General features: G+C 37.5%; 1 protein-coding gene across 1 annotated transcript; it reads right to left on the bottom strand.

Moving 5' to 3' along the window:
- Positions 1-1458: 1458 nt before the first annotated feature.
- On the bottom strand, positions 1459-4528 carry LOC141436248 (transmembrane protein 183-like). Its single transcript, XM_074099150.1, has 3 exons — positions 4154-4528; positions 3233-3921; positions 1459-2084 (listed from the first exon to the last, which is right to left on the bottom strand). The coding sequence occupies exons 1-3, from the start codon at positions 4191-4193 to the stop codon at positions 1770-1772; spliced, it is 1044 nt and encodes a 347-aa protein (XP_073955251.1). The 5' UTR covers positions 4194-4528; the 3' UTR covers positions 1459-1769.
- Between the last annotated feature and the right edge of the window lie 7597 nt (positions 4529-12125).

Genomic DNA, 12125 nt, shown 5'->3' with positions numbered 1-12125 from the left:
ACAAGCTTTTATTTAGTTTCACCTATCCCGTTGTCTGTCTGTCTGTAATCAAATCTTACAAGTTAAATTTGACCAACTTCCAGTAGTCAGATTGACTTGAAATTTGGAAAACTTACTTATGTAAATCGCGTGACAATACAATAATCTAGTGGTGACATCCTGGTAGTCCAGCCAGGATCGTCTCCGCAGGACGGAACTCTCCAACGTTTAATAGCATCGACTTGAAATACAGTCAGCCAAAAAAGCGCTTGTATTAAAAATGATTTTTTTATGGTTAGGTTATTTAACATCTTAGTTTAAGTGTTCCTGTGAGAAAAATGAATAAACGGTTTTTTTTTTACAAAATTATTTATTCGTCTTATTCCTACTACGTAGGTTGGTATTGCATTGAAACATTTTCGTCAAGGAAATTATTGGTAACTTACATTTAGATTTAGATTTGTACCACAGTTTTACTTTCACGCAACTCTTACTTAACACGGTCAGACAGCATTCGTCTCTTTCACGATTCATACAAACTACCTATTCGTATGTCATCATCCCAGCCTATATACGTCCCACTGCTGGGCACAGGCCTCCTCTCAGAACAAGAGGGCTTGGGCTATAGTTCCCACGCGGGCCCAGTGCGGATTGGGAACTTCACACGCACCATTGAATTGCTTCGCAGGTTTGTGCAGGTTTCCTCACGATGTTTTCCTTCACCGCAAAGCTCGTGGTAAATTTCAAATGTAATTCCGCACATGAATTTGGAAAAACTCAGAGGTGCGAGCCGGGGTTTGAACCCACGACCCTCTGTTTGAGAGGCGATAGGTCAAACCACTAGGCCACCACGGCTTTTTCGACCAACAAAATGTTGTTTTTTTTTTAAATATGGCTCTTTCCATTGGAGGACAATTTTGCCAGTGAATGCCCGTTGTATAGTAAAAAAAATCTAGAAAACGAAATATGAGAGGTAACGGTGGATGAAAGATGACCATAAACCATTTATTTATTTATTAAATTGCTTCTGTAATTTTGATGTTAGATGTCAAGATCTATCATTTGTCATTTATTGTCAACCATAAACCATAATCATCGATGGAGAATACAAGTTACAAGCTTTGTTACAAGCATGAAAGTGATTTGAGAAAATGAATGAGCAATAAGGCAATAATGTCACGTTGCGTTCTGCGAGCTACTGATACATATAGTGAGCTAAATGAGGTGAGTCAATTATACATATCAATATTTTCTTTCAAGTGTAGTTTTTTCCATCTCTACTTTTTGCTGATTTTCCATCAGCTGTTCGAAACACTAGCAATATTAATTACATAATTTCATCACAAGTTAAAACCCAACAAACATTGCACACAATACACTAAACCTTCAATACAACGTCAAAAAATAAAGTTTATTCTCCTATGCTATATCACATTTAAAGTATTTCTCAAAAAGTTGTCCCGTCATGAAATTGACAAGAAATCAGTTTTGTCAAGAATTTTTTAACACTATGGACGAGATCATAAAACATAAACTGCATAAAACATCCAAAATTTCTTGACATCAGGAATAAGTCACGAAATCTTGTGAGGAAAATATCTTAATTTTGTAACTGCATCGAAACTTTTTACTGGATCCAACAACAAAGATTATCTGACTTTTTATCACCTTTACCACAAGTTTTAATATATATTTAAACACAATATTACTTATTTTTTGGGTTGAAATAGCGTCAGGTTTTTTTTTTATAAGTGGTCAAGTGAAAATGGACAACTTTTTGAGAAATAGTCTTATAATTCACCTTCTCTTATGTTAAAGAAGTCTTTTTTTAACACTGGCAACGATTCCTCATCCCTCAAATGTGATGGCAATTTATTGTCAAAAGGAGGGTATCTAGGGTGCCACCAATCGAAAACGTGAATGTTTACAACAGAGTCTATGACCATTGATTTTTCGGGTAAGATGCCTCGTGACATGTTGTGCGAACTGGTGCTGAAACCGAGGTGCACCCTGCGGTATCTGAACCCTTGTGAAAGCACCACACTCAATTTGGTGAGGGTCATCCCCATGAGGGGTGGAACTTCATGGACACTCAGACAGCTTATCTGAAATTTAATAAAACCGACATAAAAATAAAAGGACATATAAATTTAATTTACGATTTCATGGCATTTGGAAGATTTTGGAGATCACTTTTAGGGATAAGTTCACCTTTGTACATCTGTTTCATTTATTCATCACACACTTGTTTTTGTGCACACTCGCAAATTTATAATTATTAGTAAGAACAAAACATAATAAAATAATAACTTATCTTATTTAGTGAAGATGAAGATAAAATGTAAAATAAACACATTTCACAAAAATAAATAAACATAAAGGATTATGAACAGTATGGCTGGACTAACATGAATTAAATACAGATGAGATACATGCTACCCTATGTAATGTCTATAAAATGTAATGTAATGTCTGGTAAAAGTGGAGCCTGAGCTATAAAAAAGTATAATAGTTCTTGCTGCAGTATTGCATTTTTTTTGTAAACGTAATTAAAGAATTGCACACATTTTTAACCTCCCAAGTCCTGTCTTTCTTCCAAAAATTCTCACTCTTGTGATTTTGGAATGGCTTTTAACGTAATGTATTGAATCAGGAGTTACTTTGCGGAGGTCCATATCAATGAACTAAAATAATTTCCTTGCTCACCCACGACCCTACGATAGCTAAGCTTATGCAAAATATGCGTGTTCATGCAGTTCCTCCACCTACACACTGTAAGAACACACACAAATCACACAAACCTATCTATCACCACCACCACACTACACTGACGCGTTTCGAACTCAACCAGAGCTCATCTTCAGAGTGACACAACCATACACCATGATACCAGTTGTTAGACTAACAAACCACAACCACCATTTTAATTTGTCACTGTAACTCCCCAAGTACCCGCATATATTTTATGAAACGAAACAAAACTACCCACAATTTATTAATACATTTTTAACCATCCTTCAATGTAATGTTTTAGAATTATTATTTGATTAAAAAAAAAAATCTTTATGTTGTATATTTATTTGGTAATTATTTTTATAATTGATTTGTACCATATATTGATATTGAACACTGGGACATGTAGTATGAGGTAAAGTTTTATCATAACATGTGCCATGTTTACCACATAGAAAGCTAAGAAAAATGGCACAATATCAAATAAAAATATTACACGGATATAAAAAAAAAATAGCACCTGTAATGTCTGACAATCTTCTTCCGGGTTGGCATCAATGCGTCCCAGCTCATCAATCATGTTCCCCGCATCAACATATGGCCTTTGAGGAGTCAGCTTCTTAAGCTTGAAATACACCATACAGTGTACAGGACCCTTACAAAACCAAACGTTCACACAACGCCGCCCAACCAGCCGATGAGGCTCGCTATCCTGTGCTGCATCCCGCTGAATCCTTAGATCAAAGACTTTGTATGTATGAAACAGAGCCCGTATTACTCTCTGCCGTAACCCATACACTTTGAAACTATTCTCGATTTTCAATCTCTCAGGCAGCCGAGGATGATTCTGGCAGTACTTCTTGTACAAGTTACGCCAAAACATTTCTCTTTTAGTACAAGCGTAACATGCTCTATTTATACCAGAAAAGCTGCTTATTTGTTCTGGTTTAATATACTTTGATATAAGGTAAAATATAATTTCTGGATATAAAACACCCGGCCGGTTTTCTAAGTCTTGTTCGGCTTTGGAGCTCTGTTTTTTAGATACAAACTTTTTGGCACCATCTTCATCTACTTCTTCGATTATATCAGTGTCCGTGTCAATTTCGTCCCAGGATAGTTCTGTTGGGACAGTAGAGGTGCTGGAGGTAGACTTTTTTAAGCGCGAAACGGGTTTTGGTGCGTTCGCCGAATCATTTATAGTGAAATCTGTAACAGTAAAATGAAGGACCTCATTTAGTATTTAATAAAAACCATTTACAGGCTATTCTAGTAACTACAAAATCAATAAGGTATCAGTAAGTACATCAGGATTAACTTTTGGCGCGGTATGACAAATCTTGTAAAAATCTGATTAGATTCATAAGTTCCATTACAAACTACCGTTTATTTTTTCTGTTGACGCAGAAGTGGAACTGAAGTACATACAAAATTAATTTACCTGAGTCTGTAACCTTCCTAGGTCCTTTTTTCTTCGGCATTTAGCCGCTGATAAGGTGATAACAATTTAAAGAATTGTTCTTATTTAAGACGCAATCTAATACGCAACGAAAACTATTTTGTTGCTATTTCATAGTTTAAAATGGAGTAAATTAATTGAACACTGGTTATTGCAATTTTAAATGAAACAGGTTGGACCTGAGGGATTTTTAAATCTAAAGAAAATAATTTATAGTAAATAGTTCATAGCTATCTTAGCTCCATTTCTTGTGACAGTAACAATGACATTGACATTTCGTGATAATTTTTCTATTTTTCTAATAGCTTCCCTCCGGTCCGGATAGAGCTGCTCTGTGCAGTCTGTCTGTGTGCACATTTGAGTTTCATAATCTGGAAAAAAAAATAATTAAATAAATAAATATTCGCTTTTTAGTGACTATAAAAAACTTGAGTTATTCTATTTTGAGTTATTTTACATTATCGACCTTTGTAAACTGCATTCCTTACAACTTTGCAGCGCCCTCTACTGATGTTATTTATAGTTGATAATAAAAGCAAAGATCAAAAATATTATAGACTTGACAGCAAAATATCGATGCATGATGAAAAAAATCGGAATGCAGTTTTATTTTATTTGCTTTTTGTTAGAATGAAATTTAGCATGAAAGGGCAAAATGAACCTGGAAAACTTAGCAAGAAGCCAAAGCTTCATTACCAGTTCAGCAAAACAACAGAAACTATCTTCTTCTACTACGTAGCTATAATCTGCCGCCTAAAAATACAAATCTAAGTGTTCCACCGCTATGCTCTTATCGTCTACTCTACTCTCTGATTTAAACTTTATTATGAAATGAAAATCGAAATCCGCCTACAGTCCATAATTTGATGACACGACAGCAGCAGGGCTAATACGAAACTCGAAATTCGAAGTTCGTGTCGTGCTATCCCTCTGACACTTATACTATTTAATACAATACGGTACGATACCAACTTCGAGTTTCAAGTTTCGTAGTAGCCCAGCTGAGAGATTGTAGAGATCAAAAATACAAACAAACAAAAACACAGTAATAATGATCATAATGAAATCACCATACATACACATGACAAAAATATAATGAAATAACTAAACTACACTACACGTTAGGTAGGGCACTCCTGGGGGCACGGCAGTGCTGCCGCCAAGTAATTTTTTTCTTTATGAATACTTTGGTGTTGTACTTAAGAAAAATGGATAGATTTATTAATTAATGAGGGAAAATTATGTAAGTATAACAGGTGGATTGATTGATTGATTAACCGATTGATTAAAATAATGATATAATATAGCTCTAACAGACAGAGCACTCTGGCCCTGGTCACTCACAACATTTGTGCGCTGAGGACCGACTAGAAGATTGATGAGCTGGAGGAAGAATGAGTGAGTAAGTTCGTGAAAGTTGCGGGCAACCGGTGGATGCAGGTGGCGGGCGAGTTGTCGTTCATTTGTGGCGTTCTAAGGGAGAGGCCTTTGTTCATCAGTGGAAAATACGAAAATCCCCAGCAAATGACTTGTCGCTGCGCGTGCGAGTTAGTAACAGTGAGACAGCATGAGCCGCATCCTTGGCTTGGCAGTTGCATCGGTTCACGTCAAAGCTTTGATCACGCTGCCAAACAAGGCGGTTCGGGGAACTCAGTCTAGTAACCTAATTTAAATAAAATAGGTTTTAGAAACGTGACTTATTGTATAAAATCAAAAATCAAAATCAAAATCATTTATTCAGTAAATAGGCCGCAATGGGCACTTTTACACGTCATTTTTTAAAACTGCCAGCGCTTTCGGAAAGACCATCATTGCCAAGAAGAATGATATGATACGTAAATGAGAACCAATAATAAGAAAACTTGGCTTTATTCAGCTAAAAATGACACATTAATTCGACAGAACAATCAGTCTATAAACGTTTCCATAGAGATACACATCATTCACCCCTCCTAAGATGTCTGGTAGTCCTCCAGGTATACCGGTGCGCGCCTGACTCGGGTAGATCGCCGCACGGCGCATTGCTGTGTATCTGATGGTCCTGGCTCTTCAGCTGCTGTTGCCTCCTCAGTGTCATTCGCAGGCGCAGATGTTTCGACCACAGCCTGGGGCGTAACGTCGTTGTCATCGGAGGATGTAGAAAAATATTCGTCATCTGAGGGGATTGGTGCCAAATTCCTATTGGAAATTGTACCTTCTCTTCCATCAGGGTACCTGACATGAGAATAATTAGGGTTACTTTGAATCAAATATCCTTCATCCACGATGGGATCGAATTTAGAACGGCGCACGCTTCTTTTAATTAGGATGGGTCCAGGGGTAGTAAGCCAAGCAGGCAATGATACTCCGTTTGGACTTCTGCGAGGGTGAGTGAACATTCTTTCATGGGGAGTAGCGTTTGTAGCTGTGCACAGCAGCGACCGTATCGAATGTAAGTTTAAAGACAGAACCCGTTCCCAGTCGGCTATTTCCAGGCCCTTGGACTTCAGGCTCAACTGAATGGTTCTCCACAAGGTAAAATTTAGGTGTTCAACTTGTCCATTGCCTTGTGGATTGTACGGCGTGGTGCGGCTGCAAGCTATTCCGAGTGAGACGAGATATTGAGTAATTTCTTGAGACATAAACGATGTTCCTCTATCTGAGTGAATGTACATCGGTGTGCCAAAAGTATAAAATAATTCATTCAAGCAGTTGATGACAGTAGCTGACGTCATGTCTTTACATGCAAAAGCAAAAGGGAAGCGACTGTACTCGTCTATAACAGTTAGAATATACTTATTCTTTGACTTTGATGGAAGTGGCCCCTTAAAATCTATATTGAGCCGTTCTAAGGGAGCCGTTGCTTTGATAAGTTGTCCGTGTGTATTTGCATAACGGGGCTTAATTTCAGCACAGATTTTACAGTTAGCAGTCATTTGCCGAATGTCATTGACCGAATACGGAAGATTTTTCGATCGCACCCAGTGATTCATACGGACAATTCCTGGATGACAGAGGTTGTCATGTAAAGTTTTTAAGTTGTTAATGTTCATATTTGCACATACTCTAGTCAATGCATCGGCGACTATATTTTCTTTGCCAGGACGATATACTATGTCGTATTTAAAACAAGACAACTCTAATCTCCAACGTTCAATTTTCTCATTCTTTATTTTGCTCGAATGAATTTGGTTAAACATGAACGCTACCGATTGTTGGTCTGTTATTAAGAGGAAGTGCCTGCCGATCAAGTAGTGGCGCCATTTACGTAATGCTTCGACTATCGCGGCCGCTTCTTTTTCAATAGCCGAGTGTCGCCTTTCTGAATCAGTCAAAGATCGTGAGAAATACGCAACAGGCTGCCCGTTTTGAGAGAGAGACGCAGCCAGTGCATTTTCCGAAGCATCAGTTTCTACTGTGAACATGGCGTTTTCATTAATAGCGGACAACGAAGCTTTTGCAATATCTTTTTTTAATTCGTTAAAACAAGTGATTGCGCTTTCAGATAGTGGAAATGTAGATATTGAGAGCAGTGGCTTAATTCTTTCTGAAAAATTATGTATCCATCTAGAATAATGAGCGAAAAATCCTAAAACCCTTTTCAATGCGGCCGTATTTTCAGGTGCTGGTAGGTCGAGCAGTGGTTTAAGGCGATTCTCGTCAGGTCGAATTGTATTATTTTGTATAGTGTAACCAAGAAGGTTAATCGTTTCTTGACTGAATACACATTTGCTCTCATTTAGTGTTAGATTGTATTTGGCGGCAGCCGTCTTAAATTTTGACAGATTTTCATCGTGTTCTTCCTTCGTCTTTCCACATACGGTGACGTCATCTAGATATGCAAACGTACCACTCAAGTGTTCTTCGTCTATTATATAATTCAGGGTGCGCTGGAAGGCCGCTACACCATTGGTGACACCAAAAGGGATTCTTGTAAACTGATAAAGCTTCCCATTTGCTTCAAATGCAGTAAAAATTCGTTCTTTTTGAAGAATGGGTACTTGGTGATACGCGCTTTTTAAATCGATTTGACTGAAATAGCTGTATTTAGCGGCTTTTGCGACAATTGCTTCTATCTTTGGTAATGGGAAGGCATCCAATTCAGTAAATTTATTAATGGTTTGGGAGTAATCTATTACCATCCTCTTCTTGTGTAAACCTCCACCGGCAATTAGTACCTGTGCTCGCCAGGGTGAGACACTGGGTTCGACAATTCCATCTTCAAGTAGCTTGGACACTTCTGCTTTTATGAAACGTTCGTCGTCGGCGGAATGGCGTCTGGACCGGACGGCTATTGGTTTCGTATGAGGAGACAGGTGAGTAAACAAAGATGCCGGCGGTACTGATGCTTCCATGACGTTACAGATACGTAATGGTTCTTGACTTCCTCCAAACTCTAGTTCTAAAGAAGAGTGGTATTTAAGTATATCGTGACCGATAATTGCATCTGCGCATAGATTGTTGACAATAAGAAGAGGTTGGTTTTTGTATTGATGCTTCTCAAGCTGAATGTTTACGTAACAGACACCTTGGACGTAAGAAACATGACTGAGAGATGCTAACGTGATAGTTTGACGGCTAGGTTTTACCTTTATTTTGAGTATCTCGACCAGACTCTTATTTATAAAACTAACAGAGCTCCCAGTGTCTATCAAGGCCTCTGCTTTAAAACCGTTAATTGATATTGGTGAAGTAGCCTTTCTTAGACTGCTTGGAGAGGCAGCGGAGATTGCTGAGAGTGTATTGTCACATTGAATAATGTCATCTGTTACCGCGTTAGCTGTGTGTGTTTGCTTCGATCTGCACACGTTTGCGAAATGACCCTTTTTGGAACACAATTGACAATTTTCATTAGCTGCAGGACATTTTATGCGCTGATGAACATTTCCACCACAAAAGAAGCAGCGTCTCTTTGAATTCGGATGAAAGGAGGATGTAGATGCCGCTAAGTTATTATTTGGTCTTTCAGAATCTGGTAAAGCATTGAGATTTAGTGTATTAGTGGTCCCGAAAGCTTGTGAATTTATTCCAGCATCTTCAAGGGAAATTGCTAAATTGACGGCTTCGTCTAGACTCAGGTTTAACTTCTCTAGCAGTCTCTCTCTTATTTTCTGGGAACTAATACCCGCTATAAATGCTCCTCTCATTGATTGTTTTTGATGTTCTTCTGCCGATACATTAGTGAAATGACACTCGAGTGCAAGAAGTTTAAGTGCTTGTATATATTCTTTTATTGATTCATCCGCTCTTTGCCTTCGCGTCGCCAACATGTGCCTGGCGAGTATTTCATTTTTGGGCTTTACGTATAATTTTTCTAAGAGACTAACGGCTTCGTCGTAGGTTTTGCATGCACGTATGTACGAAAATATTGTAGGTGAAAGGTGATTGACAAGAAGCTTCAACTTCATTGAGTCTCCGGCGTTGGGAGTACATTCTTCGGATAAGAAATTTTGAAAAGTGAAATACCAATGTGTCCATTTTAGATCTGATGCAGGAGCACTTGGTTCATCTTCGAATCGCTCAGGGCGGAGATAGCGTGACATGTTTGGGATAGATTTATTTTCTTTGTCTTCCGTCATGTTGCAGATTTTTCTTCATTCGTTTCGATACAAATTTTAGCTGAATAAATTGATACGTAAATGAGAACCAATAATAAGAAAACTTGGCTTTATTCAGCTAAAAATGACACATTAATTCGACAGAACAATCAGTCTATAAACGTTTCCATAGAGATACACATCACGTGACTTATTGTATAAAATCAAAATCAAAATCAAAATCATTTATTCAGTAAATAGGCCGCAATGGGCACTTTTACACGTCATTTTTTAAAACTGCCAGCGCTTTCGGAAAGACCATCATTGCCAAGAAGAATGCGCCGCAAGAAACTTGGCAGAAAGTCATTTTTTCAACATAAAATAATTACAAATAAAATACTTAAAAACTACAGTATACAATGAAATAAAAGAAAATACAAAATAATAATAATAATAATACAGGGATGTATGGGGTCCCTTAGTTACAAAACTAAACTCTAACTATAATCTACGTTCAGTGGAAGTGTAGACTGCTTCCACCGTCATAAATTAAAAATAATAATAATTATAATAATAATAATTTAATTCTGAAATTTACATTTCAGGTCAAGTAACCATTAAACTTTTGGATTCCGAAGGCAAGCTCACGTCTGCCGCCCCCAAAGTTAGCTCACACGAACTCATGTCATGCTCTGAAAGCAGAGCGGTACCGAGTGCATGGTATTGCTTCCGTTCCCATAAGCTCTATGGGATCGTCTTGGGAGCTTCGACGTCGCGGGCCTGTGACTAGAATTAAACTAAAAATATACACGTTTAAAATCCATAAGCTTAACAATATACAGCCTTAAATATAGCAAGGGGATGTATAAAGTCCCTGAGTTAATAATAAAATTACTATATAGCAAGGGGATGTAGAAAGTCCCTGAGTTAACAATAAATAAAATTCCTAATCTAAATAATTCAGAGATGTATATAGTCTCTGAATGTCAAAGTAAACTAATTTAATTAACCAAATTATACAATCTTCAGAGGTGTAAAAAAGCCTCCAATGTCAAAAACTTAAAATAATTATTAAAATAAAGAAATGGAGATGTATAAGGTCTCCAAATGTCAAACCAATAAATATTTTTAAATTAAATTCTGCAACATGGACAACGGCAACAGAACCAGAAACTAGACACGAAATGCGCCGGGACACTGCCAAGTCACACTTCACAACACTTATTTATACACCGACATAAAAACACACACATACACAAACACGAATACATCACATCACACATCAACATCCTAATTTTCATCGGCTTTCAGTTTAGGCCATGTCGCATCATCACATAAGTACTCCTCAACTTTATAGTAAGCTTTCTTCAGAAGTGCACTCTTTATGTATTCTTTAAAAGAGTTGTGTGGCAATTTCCATGCTTCTACAGGAACTTTATTGTAAAATCTCACACAGTTTCCCACAAAAGATTTGCTTACTTTCCGTAAACGGAATTTTGGAACGGCAAGCTTGTGCTTATTACGAGTATTGATATCATGTACGTCTGACACTTTTTTAAAGGACTCGATATTCTTGTGTGTATACAATATCACATCATGTATATACTGTGAAGCTACTGTGAGGATGTTTATCTCCTTGAAGCGTTCTCTTAGTGAATCTCGGGAGCCAAGGTTGTAGATAGACCGGACTGCCCTCTTCTTGTATCTTATCTTTCCTAATAAAATAATTATAAAAGCGAAAGTGTGTTTGTTGGCTTGTCCTTTCACGCAGCAACGGAGCTGCGGGCAAAAGCAAGTAATGTAATAAATCCAAGTTTATCGTTTTTCAAAACTGACTTCTGATATATTTTTTTATTTTTTCTCAATAATTTGTTCTGTTACTCTCCTAAGAGGCTACTACGAAACTCGCATATCGAAGTTCGTATCGCAACGTCCCTTTCACTCGCGTATTAAATTACATAAGCGTCAGCGGGACGGCAATATACGAAGTTCGAGTTTTGCACTTCGTGGTATAGGGCCTGTTCGCGACAAAGTGGCACCCTGATCACTAAACTTTGAACGCATATCCAACTTATCACCGAAATTTATGACTTGCATACAATGCACAATAGATTTTTAGGTCCATAGAAGCTATTTTTAAGTACTTACCTGAACAAAATTTCACTAATTTGGAACTGATTTGGAAAAACTGCTCTAGCTCGGAATCTAGGAGTGACAAAGTGGTCCCTTTTGCCTGAGAACGACACAATTATGCTGAATATTTTGTCCATGAAAGCCAATGATATTCATAGTACTCCCTGTTTATATGTAATATCATTGATGAAAGCACATACTTTTTGATACCTAAATTATGAAGAAACTAAACGCACTGTCTTGTTCTGTAACTGGCTGGTTGTGGTTGTTCTGTTGAAATCTTTAATCTGTGATATGATGTGATT

This window comes from Choristoneura fumiferana, chromosome 16, assembly GCF_025370935.1.
Source record: "Choristoneura fumiferana chromosome 16, NRCan_CFum_1, whole genome shotgun sequence".
Taxonomy (NCBI): Eukaryota; Metazoa; Arthropoda; class Insecta; order Lepidoptera; family Tortricidae; genus Choristoneura; species Choristoneura fumiferana.
This window is presented reverse-complemented; position numbering and strand designations above follow the sequence as displayed.

What these genes read in the sequence shown, in the direction of transcription:
- LOC141436248 (XM_074099150.1), bottom strand. Translation starts at nt 4,193, where the DNA reads ATGCCGAAGAAAAAAGGACCTAGGAAGGTTACAGACTCAG. An exon ending in TAGGAAGGTTACAGACTCAG is followed by an intron (nt 3,922 to 4,153) that starts GTAAATTAATTT and finishes TTACTGTTACAG; the next exon opens with ATTTCACTATAAATGATTCG. An exon ending in AAGATTGTCAGACATTACAG is followed by an intron (nt 2,085 to 3,232) that starts GTGCTATTTTTT and finishes ATTAAATTTCAG; the next exon opens with ATAAGCTGTCTGAGTGTCCA.